The sequence below is a fragment of the Ochlerotatus camptorhynchus genome, unplaced genomic scaffold (assembly GCF_037179485.1).
Source record: "Ochlerotatus camptorhynchus isolate MF236.1 unplaced genomic scaffold, CSIRO-AGI_Acam_v1.1 ptg000304l, whole genome shotgun sequence".
In the NCBI taxonomy this organism is placed as follows: Eukaryota; Metazoa; Arthropoda; class Insecta; order Diptera; family Culicidae; genus Ochlerotatus; species Ochlerotatus camptorhynchus.
Window position 1 is genome coordinate 3,200,869 of NW_027040792.1, and position 21,304 is coordinate 3,222,172.

The 21,304-nt window shown below is 40.3% G+C and overlaps 1 protein-coding gene across 1 annotated transcript in view; it reads left to right on the forward strand.

The window, feature by feature from the left end:
- Window positions 1-12,462: 12,462 nt before the first annotated feature.
- LOC135707185 (serine protease persephone-like) overlaps window positions 12,463-21,304 on the forward strand; it is a 38,027-nt gene continuing 29,185 nt past the window's right edge. The window contains exon 1 of the mRNA XM_065228935.1: window positions 12,463-12,583. Within this exon, the coding sequence (XP_065085007.1) occupies window positions 12,469-12,583 (115 nt within the window). The 5' untranslated portion in view covers window positions 12,463-12,468. The remainder of the gene's footprint in view (window positions 12,584-21,304) is intronic.

Below are 21,304 nucleotides of genomic sequence, written 5' to 3' on the forward strand. Positions count from 1 at the left end.
TTTATTTTTATGCAGTATTATACTGCTTTAAGATGTAAACAACACGTTAGTACGCCATTTATCCATTGGTTTCACTAAAATGTTTGAATAATTGGCGAATTGGAATAGATAAATATGATCATGGTTGGATCTACACATGATGCTGGTTTGACCTATGTGTTTCCTGAGACGGCCGCTTGGTGCGCTTCGGTTTGTTTACATCCTTCATGCGCAGCTGATTTGACCGATTTGGCCGAAATCGTCAAGAGACTGTTCTTATAGTGAGAAATAAGTCACTTACCGCGTATCAGGCACAGAAAAGGTACAAAATTCCGAAAACGACACTTCACGCAAAAATTAAGGGAAGCCACGGCAAGAATTATGGAAGTGTATTAGTGTTGAGTGTTGATGACCAGCAAGAGGATTGGGGTTGTATGTGCGCTGCTTCTGGCAGTCCCAAGACGACCAAAGAGATCTTGGAAGCCGCTATGGACCTTCGTCCCTAGTTGGGCGTAAATTTAGAGGAGGGATTCCATTGTCAGGTTGGCTGAAAGGGTAACCACCGATTTCCGAACCACCACGAAAGCGCCGTGTTAAAATGAATTTACATTAAGCCTTTCTCATACACCTTCTGTGTGTGAATTAACTTGAAATAGAATGTTAACAAACTAAATATTGCTAACTGAAACTTATTTCCGAATAAAAAAAAATTCTAGGAAAATATACTATAAAACCGGAATTAATTCACCTGTGGTGTGATCTTCCTATTTCTGTAAGTTCTGATATTCTGTCATTTTAAGCCCATTAAGCCACCCAGAACATGCCCGGAAGGAGTCAAGGTGGTCCACAGCACTCAATATTGTTATTGATCTTGTTATCGAATTTGAAAGTAATGTGAAGACCCTGTTCCAGCCATATCTCCGGAAACAGATGACCGATTCCAAAAATACTCGATAGCTTTCAATTGGAACACAGTACCTATAGTTTTACGTTAACAAATTTCCAAATCGGGTCAGTGATTTCCGAGAAAATGAGCCATGATGAACAGCTCATGCGTGGAAAGTGATCTATTTTTAAAAACGCAGTAAAACTCAAATTCGTTGATTTTTTTTTAAATAACAAATTCAAAAAAACTGTACAACTTTTCATGATATCAATAAGCTCCAGGTAAAGTTTTTGAACAAATATGGGCTAAACTAGCATCTACAAAAATAGGTCCAACCATCATCATTTTTAAGGTCCAACCAAGATCAGCATAGGTTAAAGCAACATCATAATTCTTTGCTGAATAAAAACGTTTTATAAAATCATTTATTCAAAAAAATTTACTTGTAATGTTATTATTAGAAACAAGAAAGGTAGATCTTTCCCCTAAGCAAGCAGTTTTCATAATTATATGTTGAATTCATAAAAAATAGATCCAACCATCATCAGTTACCCTACTATGTACTGGCGAACTGAAGCCGTTGTGTCGGGAGTGGTTGGTGATGGAAAGTGGTCGCAGTCATTTATGTCTGTGCTGAGATCCCTCCAGTTGGAGCAGCTACACAGAAAAAAAAGTTGTTGAATATTACATCCAAACTGCTGCAATCAGGTCAATCCATCGGTTGTGTAATATAACGTTGTACGATGTACATCGATTTTGCGAACAAAATTACATCCATTGATGTAATATTGTATCTGCTTTTTGCTATTACATCATTATTTCATACATCAGCTTGAATTACATTGATCGATATTACATTTTTTTTTTGCTGTGTAGAGTGTATTTCGTGGTTGATAGGAGTTTACGCTGCTGTGTGGGGAAGGAAAGGCGAGAGTGCTGTTTTAAACATCGGTTGAAGAAGTACCCGCAACATATCTATAGGAGCTCTTCGAAATCATCGTGATGTCATGGATTCATTTGCAACATATCAGGTGAGATCTTTCCTTTATTTTTCTCTAAACTTTCATTCGATTATCATTAAAATTGACCAGAAGGTTTTGTTATGCAAGCCTTCCCGACTAGGAGCGCCTGAGCAACTTAGGTCGTGGTTACATTCCTACTTGACTGAACGAAATCTTCGAGCACGACTAGGATCTTGTGTCTCCTCTACGTTTACCAGCACCTCTGGAGTACCTCAGGGAAGTAACCTGGGTCCACTTTTGATTACGTTATTCTTCAACGATGTAGCAGCTTTGTTGGGAGTTAAATGCAAGCTCGTTTATGCAGATGATCTTATGCTATTCATCACAGTTCACTCGATTGAGGATTGTCATCGGCTTCCAGCTCTGCTAGATTTGTGCCGTCGCAATAAGCTCATCATCAGCGTTCCAAAGTGTGCAGTGATGACGTTACACCGCTCTAAGAGTTCAATCCTTTACGACAATTGCATTGATAATGTAACGCTTCGCAGAGTAGAACGTATGACTGATCTTGGAGTTATTTTGGACCCAAAGTTGACTTGCAACCTTCACTATTCCTCGATCATCTCTAAGGCGAATCGTCAACTGGGATTTATTTCAAAGTTTGCACGAGATTTCAAAGACTCTCACTGCTTGAAGGCACTATATTGCTCTTTAGTTCAGGCCATACTTGAGAATGCATCTGTGGTCTGGTCTCCATATGATCTAGTGTGAAATCTCCGAATAGAACGTGTTCAGAAAAGATTTTTAAGGTTGGCTTTGCGCAGCCTGCCGTTGCGCAATCCAATGAATTTACCACCTTATGCAGACCGATGCATGCTATTGGACTTGGACACATAGGAACACAGAAGAAAAATGCCACAAGCCTTATTTGTAGCGAAACTTTTAAATTGCGATGTGGACTGCCCTCAATTGCTTTCACAATTAAACTTCCGTGTTCCTCAAAGGATGTTGCGGCAATCATCATTACTACAACCAAGATTCCATCTAACTGCATATGGATACCAAGAGCCAATGTAGAAGCATTTGTATTCGGAGAAACATCGACAACGGTTCCTGTTGTTGGAAGGAGATTCTGATTTATCCCGTGGATGCACGTGGGCGATGTTGCCCACGGATTCACCCAAACCGTATTTGGCTCTTCATTCAATGGCAGGTTGAGTACAATTAGATGTTATTAAATTTGATCAAGTCAAACAGCGAAAGTTCACAGTCTACTGACAGTTGTCTTGCTACAGTGAGTGGTAGTTCCATATAATCATCATCACGGGCAAACCATCGTTCATTTGGTGAGTTCGTTCCTGTTTATTTATGCACCTGTTTCGGTACCTTCTATCAGTTTTCAACAACTTTGTCTTAGACTTAATTTCGTAAAGCCGCTTTCGTGCCATAATTTGTTGAAAAATGTCGAGCGCGCTATTTTCAAAGGATGGGAATGAGTGGAGATGGCCAAGTTTCAGCTCAGATTTGCCCATTGGTTCATTCGGCAAGAGAGTCGTCCTAGTGCTTTTGTTTCTGGTTTTAGACGTTTGGGGCCTTCAGTAATGTTTTTGTGATTGAAAGTTCCCTTTTTTGTGATCATGATTGGTCTGAAGCAAGGGGTAGGTCACTCCGCACACCAATCTTGGGTCATCTTTTTTGTCAGTGTGCCGCAAGTATGCCGATTGTGCCGATCATAGAGCAAGCTGCGATTGTTTATAAAATACCCATACCGGCAACTCGGTATTTCTGACATCTTGAATGTTTTGGTTTGAAATCGCAAGGATAAATCGGATTGAGGATGACGCTGGAAGTTTGAGTGTGCGAAATTTCGGTGTTTTGTGATCAACAAGATAATAAAAGTCCGGTGTTTTAGTGTTTTAGTGTTTTATAATGCCCGCAAAGGCAAACCATAAAACTAGCCTTTCGACCGGAAAGAGTTGGAACCGGTGGGGAGCATTGTTGTAGACCGACTATAGGGGGTGATGAAAAGACTTCTTTAGTTTATTTTGTGTGAGTTTCAGCATTATTTGAATTAAGGGTACTAATAAGGACTGATTAACTGCCTATTTCTCTTGAGTCCATTCTAGAACATAGATTTCATATTTAGATCTATAAGTGAACTGCTGGTCTGAGTTTCTCTGGTATATTCAATTAGAAGATGTTCCTGAACATACAATCAAACAGAACGTAATGTTCTGAACAACTTCAATGACAGTTGTCCAGCAGTGCTCCCATTTTATTTACAACAATCTAATGCCTACGAGATAGTGCCGAAGGTATGCCGATGGACGTGCTCAAGCTGCCCGTTGCTATCATTGATCTAGGGTTTGTATGATGGCATGAGAGTCACAGTCAGTGACTATATCATCGGTGAGTATTCACCGATCATAAAATTCCGACTGTCTGAAATCAAAATTGACAGGATTCATAAGTCAAACAAACACTTTGCAACCTCTTCTTGTAACTCACAAGTACAAAATATCTTCATAAAATTTAATGATTTTCATAATTCCGAAAAAAACAAAATTGTAACTAATGAACGGCAGCAGTATTGCTGGATACGATAGACAAAGGCGATTACAAGAAAACACAAGAAAACTCCATCAATTTAGAATTCTTAAAAAAGGGTCTAATAAGTACCGATACGTTGGAAAGAGAAACCCCTTTTTTTATTAAATAGGACTGCTGAGCCTAATCCAAAGAACATAACCCATTACAGTCAAATCGCCCTAATTAATTATATATCTTTAAAAGGCTGCAGACTGGAATCAAACCTTGAACGTTTAGATTATTGAAACCGTGATTTGCGTTCACTTCTATCATCACCTTGAAAGTCGAACAGGTGCATGTAACGGGTGTCCACTAAAAAATGAGAATGATTCCAATACTTTTCTAACAGAACAAAAACGTTTGCAGGGAAATGTCACCTTACTTTTTAGAATCCTTACATCAGATTAGCATGCAATCGAAACAGAAAGAACTGCGCGCGCATTGTACAATTCTTTCAAGCAAACAAAGATCGTAAAAGTACACGGTGGACCATTTCAAAAGGGAAAATGTTCCGGTGTCCACCATATACCGTATCCTGGCATCCATGGCAGTAACACGGAAGAGATGTAGCGGCCGTCCAAGGAAGATAATGAATAAAAAGACACTGCACAACATGTTCAACAATAAGGATTCGGTAAGTCAAAGGAAAGCGACCAGAAATTTCCGTTGTTCGAAGTAACACATCTGCAAGACTCTAAGGAAGGAGTGAATAGTGTGAAAACCAGATCCATAAAGTACACTGACGAGCAAATCCAAACCATGAAATCCCAATGCCGCTGGACGAGCCGGAAGTACCAAAATATACCATATGTGCCAAAAGATCGGAATCAGACAAATCTGCCGCAGTGCCGTCCTATCGAGAATGTTTTTGGTCTATTGAGCTACATGGTATACAAGGATAATTGGAAGGTCAAGGACACCAAGCAACTTACCAACAGGATCAAAACCTGCATCCGGAAAATCGATGTGGCAGCCCTCCAACGGCCATGTTACAATATCATGGCTAAGGTGCTCTGCACGGTGGACCACGGACCGTATGCCAATATTCTCCAAGCTCAGTTTAAAGACCTAAGCTAACCCTTTGTATGAAATAAATCATTTTGAACTAAACTTAACTGATGTCTTTTCTCAACCCATACTTTCCATTCTAATTTTTTAGTGAACACCCTAGGGGTAAGTCACTCAGCACATTGTGTCGAAATTAGATTCGGCACAGCTTGGGCACATCCATCCATCCTTCGGCACAATATTGTAGGCATTGGATTATTGTAAATAAAATGGGAGCACTGCTGGACAACTGTTATTAAAGTTGTTCACAACATTACGTCCTGTTTGACTGTATATTCAGGAACATCCTCTAATTGAATATACCAGATGAACTCAGTCCAGCAGTTCACTTATAGATCTAAATACGAAATGTAGTTTCTAGAGTGAGCTCAAGAGGAAGAGGCAGTGATTATTTGTGGAGAAAAGTTTTTTTTTAATAATGCGTTTATTTTTCCAGGCTTATTTGCTGTAGCTTTGCGGAGCCGATATTCATTGATTAGATTACAAAATTACTTAAAACTAACGTTAGTAAAGCGGGGGCCGATTACTCGCGGCTATCTCGAGGTTAGGGGTAACAAATTGTAACAAATGGATGGCAGGGTAGGGATTGTGAACACAAGGTTTGGAGAGCAATGTGCTCTTGATCTCGAACTAAGCGACACTCTGATGAAAAAGACAAACACGGGGGTACACCGATGGACACTAACTACCAAATCCTCAGATCTATCCGTTTTAAAACCACATAAATTAAATTCAAATAGTCGAGATCTCGGCTCGCCAAGACATCTCTAACGGATATCGAGGGTTGTTTTCCTCAGGCCTTGAGGGATGTGGATAACATATACTTTAAAAAACTATCAATGTTACCCCGTTTTACGGTACTTATATGGTGGTACTTGATTGCAAAAATTAGGGGGAACAACCATCGACCGATGGTGATCTGGTATTCCATGAATTTCTTGCATGGGGTGTTCCATGGGGTCTTCCAACCCGCAACACAAGGCAAGTATGTTCGTGTCATCACCAGTTCCGCTCCTGATTCGTCCGTTGCTTCTAGCGCCTCACCGCCTCAAGAGCAACAACCGGCTTGTTCGACTGAAACGTCATACTCCGATGGCTTCAAATCCCACATCACCGATGGGACATACAGCACTGCACCGGATCTTGCTCGCCACGTTTTGGAACATCCCAGACCAGAACGCGCTGCCTGCTGCCTCAAGGAAGCCTCTGAGCCATTCAACCCAGTCGCGCTTGCTGATTCCTGTCATCGTAGTCGTTCTGGCCCTGTGGTTGAGAATGGTGAAGCGGTTTTCCAACCTTCTACATCAGGCAAGTATGCGTTTGTTAAAAACAGTTCTTCTTCTGATCCGTCTCTGTGTTCCAGAGTACCACCATTCTCGTTTCGGCTGATCGATCATTCTGCAGACCACCAACCGACTTCGTTCGACCGCCTGTTGGTGTATTACCAGAACGTTCGTGGCCTGCGAACAAAGATTGATGATTTTTTCCTGACTGCCGTTGACTCTGACTACGATGTCATAGTTCTTACGGAAACCTGGCTCGATGACCGCATTAATTCATCTCAATTATTTGGCAGTCTATTCACGGTATTTCGAAACGACCGCAACCACCAGAATAGTACCAAATCGCATGGGGGAGGCGTCTTGATTGCGGTATCCAAACGCATAAGCTCCTGCATCGATCCTGCTCCAGTTTGCACTTCTCTAAAGAAGCTGTGGGTCAAAATAACGATGCCTCGTAGATCATTGGCGCTATGTATCTACCTCCAGACCGGAAATCTGATTCGAGCAGCATTGCAAACCACATCAGTTCGATTGGTACCGTGTTCTCTCGACTAGAACAAAACGACCTAGCTCTGGTATTTGGTGACTACAATCAGTCTGGGCTCTCATGAAAAAACGCAGTAGGCTCTGCCCGCGAACGGTTGGTTTTGTTTTCGCTGGCGCTGATTTCATCTGTTTTTCGCATATTTTTTAATTGTACCAAATCAAACAAATATTAGTTTTCGCGTGTGGATATGTGTAAATTAAGATCTATCACGTCTTCAGAAGTTTTTTTAGTGATATTGTAATTAACGTGAAACATCTGGGACAAGAATTTGTATCGAGTAGCTGTGTTGCTGTGGTGTCGCGTTTTTCATTTCGCTTGTTTTTGGTGCTTTGCCTCCCTCCCAAGAAGAGTTTTACCGGGTATTTTTCTTTTCTTTTCTTGGTGCTGGCGTTCTGCCTTCCGGAGCATGGTGGGTATATAAATGGTGATACAGCTTTGTCACTATATAGGCGAGGAGGTCGCGGGGGGGGGGGGGAAAGTGCGGTTTTAGAGCAAATTGTAAACAAACTCGGTCGCTGTCCCATACAAAAATCCAACATGGCTGAATCATGAATTTGACACATTAGAACACCTATATATAGTCACCTTGTTCCGGAGGATGCACGCGAATGAGGTGTCAAGAAAAAAATTCGGTGCAAATGAAAAACTTCGAATGTGATTCAAAATGTCGTGTTGGGTTGTAAAAACAACGCGGAAGATTTTTTCGATTACCGCGAGTGAACAAACCGGTCCTTTTTGGGAAGCAGAATTTGGTGAGATCCATCTGATTTATAATCAATCATAAATGCATATTTCCCATTTCCATAAATTACTAAATACGCGCCAGATTTCGAAACGTCACATTTTGAAATCTGGAAGTGTGTTTGCAGTACCATTATTCATATGATAACGGTAGTGTTTACATGCGGGGCTTATTGTATGTTAAAGTAACCTCGAAATGGACGTAAATTACCAGGCATTCTGAAATGGGTTGCTGAATCTGGAGTAGAGCTATAAATTATTACATCAAGGATTGTTGTAAGCAAATTTCTTCCATAATACCACTGCCGGCCAGTGGGGGTTAGATTGAATACACACACACACAATCAGTCTGGGCTCTCATGGAACGTTCCTGCAAACGATCTTCCTAGCATTGATGTTCTTCGCTCGAACATGCCCGCATCCTGCTGTGCTCTCCTTGGTGGTTTCAACCTGCATGGCTTAACGCAAATCAACTCGATACTGAATAGCAACTCTCGGCTGCTTCTACATGACTGGAATGTTCTATCCTAGAAGCCCCAGAGCCTTTGATTGGCATCGACACCAATCATCCTGCGTTGGAAGTTTCCATCAACCTATCTGTTCCTGTTCGCTACGATAACCCTCCTGTAGATGTACATGAGCTCGACTTTCGTAGAGCAGATTTCGTCGCGCTGAGTCACTCGCTTGCCCAGGCAGATTGGCAGTTCCTTGACACGTGTTCATCTATTGATGAAGCCGTCAACTACTTCGCTGAGGTCGTTGGCCGGGCAATAACTGATTCTGTCCCATTGAGGAGACCCTCTCCCAAACCCGCATGGTCCAATGCTCGACTACGGAGTTTAAAGCGTCTGAGATCGTAGGCCCTCCGTAAATAGTGCCGTACTCGTAACCCATTCACCAAACGATTATTTTCAACAGTAATTTACAGCTTAATCCAAAGCAGTTCTGGTCATTCGTGAATACCAAACGAAAAGAGGAGGGGCTACCAGTCGAAATTCACCTGGGTGATAGAATCGCCAGCAATTCCATTGAGAATTGTAATCTTCTGGCAGAACATTTCAAAAGCATTTTCAATGACACTACGGCTTCGTTGTCCCAAGTTGCTGAAGCGGTGAGGGACACTCCCAGTGATGCTTTCAAGTTTTCGATTACCTCAGTTACAGTAGACCTCGTCGAATCCGCCATCAAGAAGCTGAAATTTCTAATGCTGCTGGCCCTGACGGGATCCCCTCAAGCATCCTGAAGCGATGTTGTTCAGAGCTTACAACACCGCTTTCGAAGCTGTTCAATATTTCATTACAGCAGGGGGAGTTCCCTACGCGTTGGAAATCGTCATTCATGTTCCCGATTTACAAAAAAGGAGACAAGAGGAACGTCAAAAATTACCGAGGGATCACATCACTTAGTGTCTGCTCTAAAGTTTTCGAAATCATCATCAACGACGCATTATTCTCTAGCTGCAGAAATTACATTTCTCCTGACCAACACGGTTTTTATCCCAAGAGATCAGTTTCAACAAATCTAGCTCCGTTCATTTATTTGTGTCTTCGAAGTATGGAAGCTTGAGCGCAGGTGGACGTTGTATATACAGATCTTAAGGCTGCATTCGACCGGGTTGACCACTCCATACTGCTAGCTAAACTTGAAAAACTCGGTGTATCCTCGGGTTTAACTCGTTGGTTCAAGTCCTATCTGACCAATCGGGAACTTTGTGTTAGAATCGGATCAGAGAAAATGTAATATTATCTCATTTCATCACAAGCTGAAACCAGTGGCATTCAACTATACGATAAATCATACACGAAACGAAAATCAATTATTTAATTCATGTGTTTCACTTATACATTTTTGCCAAAGCATCAGCCTTATACATTCCATAAAACAAACCACATAGGTCCTATAAGAATGCATAAAAGGTATGTGTGACCGCTTATACATTTCATTTGACACATGATCTTTATTAACTTTTTGCAAGGCGTCTGCTTATTAGTTGACTTATACATTTTATGAATAATCAGCAATGGAAATTTGCCAAAAGGTATAAGGAGATTTCTATCCGTGTAAACTTCTGCAACGTGTGGACAATGTTTGTGACTTAGGAATCACGCTGGACTGCGCCTTAACATTCAAGCTTCATTACTCGGGCATCGTTGCGAAAGCTAACAGGCAACTCGGGTCCATTCTCAAGATCGCTGACGAGTTTCGCGATACTGCCTGTCTAAAAGTTTGGATAGCGAGGATTGAATCTGTTCAAAGGAAATTTGTTCGGTATACCTTTCGTCACCTTCCTTGGAATGACCCTGTGGACCTTCCGCCATACGAAGATCGTTATCAACTCCTGGGTCTTGAAACACTAGGACATAGGCGGACGATTAGTCAGGCCGTGTTCGCAGCGAAAGTACTTATTGCTGATATCGACTCTCCAGGAATTTTGGCTGAATTCGAAATCTACGCACCCGCACGAGTTCTTCGGTCGAGGAGTTTCCTGCATCTTGGACCTCGTGCTGCGAACTACAGCTTGCATGACCCAATACGGTTCATGTCTGGGCGTTTCAACGAGTTTTACGAGTTTTTCGACTTTAACTGTGCAGCGGAAACCTTTCGTCACCGTATTCAAACCAGACTCCTGAGAAGGTGAGTAGCTGTCCATTTAATGTACACGTGAAGGATTGTGCTACCTGTTTATTTTTTGTTTCCGGTTCATCTGCATGACGTGGACTTCTACCTGATTGACGGACAACTCTATGCCATAGGAGGATAACTTTTTTTATGCTATACACACTTAGAAATTATCGCCGACTTCGGTAATTTTTACCGAAAACTGAACAGCTGAGCTTTTCGGTAAAATTTATGCAATTCAATTCAATTGCTTTTCAGCTACTTTGAAACTAAATCTCCACCAAAATGACAATATTTGATCATTTAAACAAGGTTGACATGTTAAGGTTAACATGTTTTGAAATTATTTTCACATTCAGCCTTTAAAATGAAGGTCAAAGTTTTACCAAACGTTCAGCTGTTCTGATTTCGGTAAAATTTACCGAACACGAAAACAAAATGTGTAGACTTGATTAATGTTTGTTGTAATTGTATTGTATTATTGTGATTCATGTATTTCGAAAAGATAAGGGGTTTTTACGCCTTTCCTAGGCTTTTCCCAATCAGGCTTCATTTAGACACGTTAAGTCCGATGAAGAAAAACAAATTAAATAAAAATAAATCAAAGTAAAATATATCATGGTCAGATCAAAATTTATAGAGGAAACTATTGTATGGAATCTAAAATATGTACATTGGAACGAAAAAACAGACAGATTACTTCTACTGTATTTTAAATCAATATCAAGAAAAATGCACGAGAAGTTCACAAACCGCTCAACGTAGCCTATGTCAACCATGCGGTCGTGTCTTGAACACTTTTTTTTTTAATTTGTACACATTGTTGTAGCGACATAATTAAAATCACATAATATGATGCCTTTTTATTAGACCGAGGTTTGGAACCTCTACCCTATGTTCTGAGAATCTGAACCCTGACCAGAGAAAGACTGCTCCATTAATCTCACTTTGTTCACTGCCCATCAGTGCAATCTGTGGAGCATATCAGGCATAACATTTGATAACGGCACAAAAGCATTTGTAAACAAACTTTCTAAGGCCCTTTACACGCCAACCAAAGTACGCCCACGCAAACCAATACCACTTTCGGAAAGGTGGTGGTTGCCCCTAACCGATGATGTTGTTGGTTTGCTTGAGCATACTTCGGTTCGCGTTTAAAAGGCCTTAAAAAGTTTGTTTACAAAAACTTTTGTGCCGTTATCAAATGTTACGCTTGATATATACTGTTCATCGTAGTCGAGGGTTGGGCTTCACAAGTAGTCCCACCCAACTCAGTCTCATCTCGAGAATCAAGCAGTGAACATCTTCCTCTTTCAGTCCTCAACCTCCATCCGTTCGGATAGGCGCTCACAAGCGTGGTCTTGCCGCCGTGCGTAAAATTTGTGAACGCGATCCGATCGATTTGCTTTGGTGTGAAAAGTGTATATTTTAAAGCCAAATTAAAACGTCTCTTGCAAAAATTATCAAGCGCGTGTAAGCCAGTATCCCCTCAACCAGGAGAATATATACGATCTGAAGCAATAAAACTATCTGTGATAAACGATAATCAGTATTCTGCGGTAACCGGTTCTTAGTCGGCTAGCAGCAGCAGCTAGCGTCGCGACTCATTTACATTTACCCATCGAGCTTCTTCACACCCGCACTCTTTAGGCGGGTAGTTCCGGTTTCAGTATAGATCTATTGCGCTCAGTGTACCAAAGTCGCAGCTTGCATACGGTTCAGTTTCGTCCAATTTGCAGCGGAAGTGCGTGGAAAATCGGTCGGCCGTTGATCGAGTTCAAGCTCGTGCCTCAGATGATCAAGATGCTGCCAATACGTTTTATTGTCACCGTTACGGTGATTTGCGGATTGTTTACTTTTTCCCTCGCCTTCGATGTTTCCAGTCGTCGTCTGAGAGAGGAGCTGTACGGTAAGTTTTGCGTTCCTCGGATAAACCTGAAGTTAAATCAAGCCGGTTCCAGCCGATAGGCGTTGATGATCTCGTTCATGAATGGATTTTAATTATCCTTGGTATCTTGGCAACAATAATGGGAATAGTTTTTGTTGTGAGTCATTCCGTGCGTAAATACAAAGCTAATGCAACTGCAACTTGAGGATGGAGGATAATGAACTCGTCTTTGGTGTAGTGCACAGCAAGAGGTGGTTCTGTTTGTTGAGTGCAACAGTGAGGATATATTCTTCTTCTTTTTAGATTATTTTACGAACGGTTTGCCGGCTCTTAATTTAGTGTTCCTTGAAGTACTTCCAGTTTTATTATTTAAGAGCTTTCTATTGCAACCATGCATTGGTAACACCGTAATACCGTGCCTTCTAACTAGGCTATCTGATGCCCCAATCTGAGTCAGGTTTTCTATCGCCTTAATTAAGTTTAAGTGTTATTCCTATAGGATAAATACCGGCTTCGTCAATACCTATTATCGTCGGACGGTACCGTGAACGTGAGTTATTCTGCTCCCTATTTTTAAATGCAACTATTTTTATCGTTTTAAATGATTAATGTAAAAATAAAATACGTGTACTCAAATATTGTTTGTTTGATCGGTATGTTGTGCTCAGCAAATCTGTAAAGCAATCAATTGTTTTGCAAAACGGCACTGAAAGCATAAAACGGCATGATCACAAAAAGGTAAATTTTTTACAAAGTTTCAACTAAGTCGTTAATAATCAATGACAAATAAAACAAACTGATGATAGACATCAAATAAAGAGTGCTTGATAATGTATAAGCAATATTTTGTGCTGATATAAACATATATTGGTTCAAAAGAGTATGTTCTTATTTTTATTTTGGTAGTTCAATTCATATATTTCAAGGAAAAAATGTTCGTTTATTCTTTTGGTTTGCCAAATCCGAACTGCCGTGCCTTCCGCTTAACCAACAATCAATACAAAACTAACGATTTTAAATTGGCTCACTACTTGACTAGCCTATTGGTCCCAAGCAAACGATTAACATATCCGATGTTTTGATTAGCTATGAAAGTTTGACAGATAAAATGAGGGGTTACCCCATAAAAAATCCTCCCGATTTTCCCTTCGACTAAATCGGTTCACGTCGGTAAGATTGACCGACTATGAAACCGACGTATTTATAAATTGTTGCATCGACTCTTATGGGACTGCTTAAAGGGAGGTTGCCGACGCGTCAGCACACGAAATCGGTAGTCGAAAACATAGGAAATCAGTCAATCAGAAGCGACCAAATCGAACGACTAGTAGGATGACAGAGTTGTAGCCGGGCTTCTATGAAACCAGACGAAATATACTGGTTGATCAGTTTATTAAATTATTGTTTCTACGATGAAAACAGATTAAGTCGACAAATAAATCAGCATACGCAATTGATGAAACCAAACGAAATAGAGTGGTTAATCGGTTCATTCAGTTGTTTGTACGATGGAAAAGATTAAGTCAACTGTTAAATCGGCTTATGAAATTGATGAAACCAGAGGAAGTACACTAATTAATCGGGTAATTAAATTGTTTCTTCTAATAAACCATACTAAATCGACAGATATAATTGAATAATGCATTGACAGACAACATTATTGATATCAAGTTCCGCTTATTTTACACGTTGCTGGGCGGTGAACAGGCGAATTTTAAAATTTAGTCTGACCGTTCCAGATTCACGAGTTATTTCAATACCGTTTGCTATCAAATCGTTGACTTCTGCTACAAAGTCAGCCAGAAAGTCATCAAAATTAGATGGTTCTTTCAGACCTGCATAGCACCCAACAACAAACGGAGAGATTTCGAACACGTTCGGGAATGCAGCTAGGATAGGCCATAAGCATTTTTTATAAGCATAGGCCATTTTTTGAAACGGGGAGACCATCGATATTGATGTCTAAATTTATCTCGCTCATTGTTGACACAATTGGATCACCATCCAAATTAGAAAACGTGTTTTCAATTCCAAAATGGACGTATTCACCAGGGTGAACTTTTTTAGGCAGTAAAGCACTTTGAGGAGTTTTCAACAAGGTCATACGACTTATCGGAACATCGAGACCTTCATCACGAAGTATTTCTAATAATGTTTTGATAGCTTCAACACTCAGGTTGTAACGTGACACGAAATATGCAAGTCGATATTTCAGTGGAACGTTAGATTTGAGATCTTTAAAGTTTTCTGCCTCGAATTCATCGTCTCGCTCTTTTTCATGCACGGTGTCACTGCTGCTAGGAGAAACAGAAAAAAACACTGCTTTAGTGCATTGTGGCTTTGATAGTTTGTATATAAATTAAAACATATTCTAGCACTCAGAATCATGAGGACCTAACTAATATGACAGATTTTCTTCATTGATTTTACCTTTGGGGTAAGTTGTATTTTTTTTTTTTTAAATTTTAATAATTTTTCCTTGCATTTTCCTGAACATTTTTCAATACAGTATCGTAAAAGGTTGTATTGGCTAACAAAAGCAACAGCAAATGCACCGAGAATTGTTCCAACACAAAGAAGACCGCCCCCCCTCCCTCCTGCATTCACTTATTAGATATTTGCATCCATTTTCTTGTCTTATATGTGGATAGGAATGGGCGTCTTATATCATGTCCAGATCCAAAATTCAGCAAATCTGTAAGTCAGTGGGTCCTTTCACTTATAAGACCAGGACCAGCTTCACTTATAAGACCTGTAGTTGGTGGGCTTCACTTTTAAGATTGATGCCAACCGATTATCGCAGTTAGGCCCTTATGATTCTGAACGCTAGATATGTTTATTATCTGACCACTGTCTACATTACTAGGATACCTCATAGAATCATTATGATGTATTCCATCCTTTTGCAGTATCTCAATCAAGGGCTCTCCATTTTCTTCAAAACTGCTTTCAATTCCGTCGTTCATGCTCCATTGTTCATGCTCCATTGAGGGCTGCAGATCATCATCGGAATCACTTTTCATATCTGATTCTTCCAGTCATTGGCGATATAACTTGTCGTATTCTTTGTGTTTAGCAGCTTTTTTTTACTACGCCAAGTACTCCACCTGTTTGCCATTGTATGCTTTCCTAAAAAACAAAAATATTAATACCAACTTACCAGGTTGTTATGAAATTTGATAATAAAGCTGCACTCACTTAGTCTCACTGTCACTATTTTATAATCACTACGTAAACCGACTTCGTCTGTATATTAATACGTACAATAAAATAATCACCGATCAAAAAACATACAATTTCCAGATTTTACACTAGATAAAATCTATGGCCGACGGTCCCGGCGGAATCCGATTAAATACACTAACGAATATGTTGACAAAAATAACTAGTGTACTAATCCCGACGTTGTCGGTTTATTAATAGGCCTTTTTTTGTATACAACCGATTTCGTCGGTCGACAGGGAAATTCCCCATCTGTCAAATTTTTTATGGGGTAGTGGATTTTCCAATGTTCAGAGGGGTGAATCGATTAGCTTGGGACCGAAGAGAGTACCAGAGCTGAGCCAAAAAGTTGAGCACGTTATTTCGGGACCTTCAAGTCTTAGAGTTACCTCTATGGCTTAACCCCTTCCATTAAATTTTGCACAGTGGTCTCATCGACCTTATTCGCCGCCGAACGCCAGGTAGATTTAAACTGCTGCTCGTTTTCCATGGATTTATTAGTTTTTTTGAGATTCCGTTTGACCAAGGCCCAATACCGTTCGATAAGGCGGAGCTCTGGGCTGTCGGGAGGGTTGTGGTCTTTGGGTACCACAACCACGTTGTTCGCATCGTATCACTCGATTGCCTTTTGACGTAGAACTACGTCTTTGTCGACTACACTGGGGTGCAAATCAAAAAATATGTGTGGTGAAGTAGTGTTAGGTTTTGAACGCTTGTAACTTAGTCATTTATAGATGAAATTAAAATCCAAATACGCCAATCGATAGGATATTACATTACAAACCTGCTGAAATAAATATTTTTCCAATTTTTCTAAAATAAAATTTTTGAAAAATGTATAAATAATAATTTTATCACTGTTTTCACTGTTGCACATTGTTCTGAAAAGATGTAAAACAGCACTGCTGTCGCGCTTCTGCTCATTACCGCTTCGGACGGCGTGGCTCTTGATCCTGCAGTAAGCAGGAACAAGTCAGTGGTAAAAGGTGACTTGGGTCCCGTTCAACTAAGTGGCTGTTCATTAACTACGAGGGGGGCAAGAATCCCAAAAAAATGTCTATGTAGTTAATGAACATCCCCTAATACGAAACGCGGAAAAGTTATTTATGGAAATACCCCTCCCTCCTATAACCAACCTAAAAAAAACATGAACTTTAACGATCACTTTTTTTCCGGGAAATAATCGTTAAGCAAAGTACAATGAAGTAAAAAAAGTTTAATTACGTTAATTGTTTTACCCAACTACTGCCCAGAGATCTTCGAATTTGAGAAAAAAATCGCTCATAATATTTTGATGTTATTCTGTGGGTGATTTACCACCAACTGACCGTAAAACATATCTGGTACCTCTATATATGCAATTAGATAAACATCCGTTAACGGCGCCGGTGGTGTAGTGGTAAGCGTGATTGCCTCTCACCCCAGCAGGCCTGGGTTCAATCCCAGTCGGCGCCGCCGGGATGTACTGAGGCATAACATCTCTTATCACGGGAAGTAAAGCCGTTGGTTCCCGGTTCATGAGTTGATGGGTCGATAAGTAGGGTCCAGGTGTGGGAGCTGCCTTCCTGGCACGTCGGTAGCATTGGTGCTCAGCACGGAAAACAACATCGACGGAAAAAACAAACCAAAGGAAAAAAAAAAGAAGAAAGTATTTTTTGTGCAGAATATGTAAAGAAGGAGGGGCGTCGGATGTTAACCCAAATGCATATACCGTGCATCATAGAGAAAGAAGCTTTATATACTGTTTCCAATTGGGTTCTCTAAGGGTATTGAGGTAAAGGCATATTCGTAATCTACATTAAACATGGAATCGAAATCCGAAATTTGATCAAAATTAGAGCACCGGAACTTTTTTAAATAAGTGCGATTACATTAGCAAATATCACCATCTTAGCGCCCCTCAGTGGGACTTTGTATGGGAGTGAGCTGTCAATTTGTTAGTTTAGTGTCAAACAGTGGAGTTAATATTTTGCTTTAAACTTTGATTTAAAAATCGAGATGAAGGTATACGGTTTCGAAAAAAATATCGTTGTGCTCAAAAAAACGGTGCTCTTTCAGATGATGTATAAAAATCGACACACTTTTATAAAATTAAAGAACCCAATTGGTGCAATTACTCAGCAATGCTTGTGTGATTACGAGCCCGCGTTTCAATAAAATCCGATTTTGGGAACATTATTCATTTTTTAGTATTATTAGAAACTAGAAAGTTAGACTTTTTCACCAAACACACATTTTTCATGTCCATATGTAATCTTCAAAGAAAAAAACTCGGCATACATTTAGACGCAGTGCGAAAATGACATGAATAGGTCCAACCAAAATCCATTACCCTACACCGGGGACAGTAGAAACGCGTGGGGAAGTTGAAATGGTAGATGTAGATCTTAGCGGAAGTGAATAATCACTGAGATTATTTCTAATATAGTTTGCGGTAGTATTCACTTCCAAAGAGATATACGTACTGTTTCAACTTGCACCGGTGTACCTTAACTATGATGTTTACTCTCAAAACAATAAACAGGTGTAGAACCTGTATACAAGCTTTTGCTCTGACTTTGAAATGAATCCCCTAATTTTCAATTAATGTTGTACTAAGCACCTACGTATTGGAAACCAAACGTTTAATTTGAGAAAAGTCACAGTATTCTATTTTGCTATCATTCTACGAACATGCTGTAAAGTACATAATGATGATGCATGGTAATTTTATGTTAGGGTTGTCCTCCAAATTGGAGAACAAAGAGGTGCTTAATTCCCGTATGATCGTTATACCCCTTCCTCCCCTACTTCGTTGACATATGAACCAACATTTTGTTCAATATTTAAAGCACCTTCTTCTGACAGGTAAAACAACTGCCTGTTGCGTTATCATAAAATGCAATCTTCACTTTCTTCTCTGCTTCAGAAACCTAACTAAAAACTAATGATGGTGCTACTAAAAAAAAAATAATGTATTTTTTGGAAATTGTTTCATCCCACAACATGCAAGGCGTTTTTGTGTACTATACTGAGGTGCATCAAATGGATATTGGCGATACATACACACTTCCAGGTTCGAAAATATTCTTTTCAACCCTGGCATATATTTAGTTTAATTTTGATATTTAATTTGTACACAAAAATCTGGACAGCTCTTAAAGGGCGAACACGAAATTATTGCGACACCGAAAATGTCATGCTAATTTTCTTATAATGTTTAGAATCAAACCAAAATTTTAGGGTAGTTTTATACATATATTTACTTCAAAAATCAAAAGAAAAGTTAATCGATGGAGCCTTGAGTGTAAAATTGAACGCATTTACGCTTGATGCCCTCCATCAAAGTCTTTACAGTGTAGGAGCGGCTTGTGATTACGGTGACAGGTAATAATAATAAACAATTACTTGGAGGTTTCAATTATTCCCAGTGGATCTGGGAGAGATACCGCGAACGGTGTTTATGCATTCTGCAGAATTAGAAAAGTGGGGAATCATCAATCATATTAAAGCTATGATACCACCATAGAGGTAACTCTAAGACTAGAAGGTCCCGAAATAACGTGCTAAACTTTTTGGCTCAGCTCTGGTACTCTCTTCGGTCCCAAGCTAATCGATTCACCCCTCGAAACATAGGAAAAACCAATAACCCCTGATGTTATCTGTCAAACTTTCATAGCGAATCAAAACAAACATAGTGTAGTAATAGAATTTCAACTAGAATAGGGTACGTTAATCGTTTGCTTGGGACCAATAGGCTACTAAAGTGGTGAGCCAATTTAAAATCGTTAGTTTCGTATTGATTGTTGGTAGTAGTGTTGCCATGTGGTACAATCCAGTAGTAGTGGTGTTGCCATGTGGTACACTGAAAAATTGCAATAGCAGGTTATTCACCAAAGTTTTCGAGCCGCTTCGTCTGTCACTTCGTCTATGGTACTAGTATTACCAACAATCAATACGAAACTAACGATTTTAAATTGGCTCACCACTTTAGTAGCCTATTGGTCCCAAGCAAACGATTAACGTACCCTATTCTAGTTGAAATTCTATTACTACACTATGTTTGTTTTGATTCGCTATGAAAGTTTGACAGATAACATCAGGGGTGTGTGGATTCATGCAGAACATGCAGGGGTGAGTGAAATAGCTTGGGACTGCTTGGGACCGTTGTTCTGGTACTGAGTGAGCCAAAAATAATAATGATTTTCTTCGGGACCCAGTGGTCTTAGAGTTACCTCTATGGTTATACGGTCAAAATTTGGTCAATATCAACTTGACGTATTTCTTTCAATTTTGCATTTAAAAAACCTGAACACCCCTCATTTTGAAGGTGTGTGTGTGTGTAGAATGTTGCTCCTATTTTGATTTTGGAATTCACTCTTCAGTTGTCAAAATGCCGTCCAAGCAAGAAGAGCAGCGTATCAAAATTTTGCTCGCGCATCGCGAAAATCCGAGCTACTTGCACGCAAAGTTGGCAAAATCGCTAAAAGTTGCCAAATCAACCGTTACAAATGTAATTAAAGTGTTTGGGGAACGTTTGTCGACAGCCAGGAAGTCTGGATCGGGGGGAAATCGAAAACCGGAAGCCGCTGAGACGACAAAGAGAGTTGCCGGTAGTTTCAAGCGAAACCCTAACCTCTCTCTCCGAGATGCCGCAAATAAGCTGGGTGTATCGTCTACAACCGTGCATCGAGCCAAAAAACGAGCCGGACTATCGACTTACAAGAAGGTAGTGACTCCAAATCGCGATGATAAACAAAATACGACGGCCAAAGCGCGATCCCGGAGGCTGTACACGACGATGCTGACGAAGTTTGACTGCGTGGTAATGGACGACGAAACCTACGTCAAAGCCGACTACAAGCAGCTTCCGGGACAGGAGTTTTATACGGCAAAAGGAAGGGGAAAGGTAGCAGATGTTTTCAAGCACATGAAACTGTCAAAGTTCGCAAAGAAATATCTGGTTTGGCAAGCCATCTGTACCTGTGGCTTGAAAAGCAGCATTTTCATAGCTTCCGGGACTGTCAACCAAGAAATTTACGTGAAAGAGTGTTTGAATAAACGTCTGCTGCCTTTCCTGAAGAAACACGGTTGTTCCGTACTGTTTTGGCCGGATTTGGCATCTTGCCATTACGGTAAAAAGGCCATGGAGTGGTACGCCGCCAACAACGTGCAGGTGGTTCCCAAGGACAAGAACCCTCCCAACACGCCAGAGCTCCGCCCAATTAGGAAATACTGGGCTATTGTCAAGCGGAACCTAAAGAAGACCAAAAAACTGCTAAGGGCGAGCAGCAGTTCAAGGCAAACTGGCTTTCTGCGGCGAAGAAGGTGGACAAGGTGGCTGTACAAAATCTGATGGCAGGAGTCAAGCGTAAGGCCCGGCAATTCGGATTTGGAAAAGCGGAAGCCTAACTGAATATTTTTCCTGAATTTTATACTAATTGAACTTGAAAAAGAAATTTAATTTGATTTTTTAAATAAACGATTTCACCGATTTACACGCGTTTTCCCTTGACCAAATTTTGACCGTATCACCCTTTA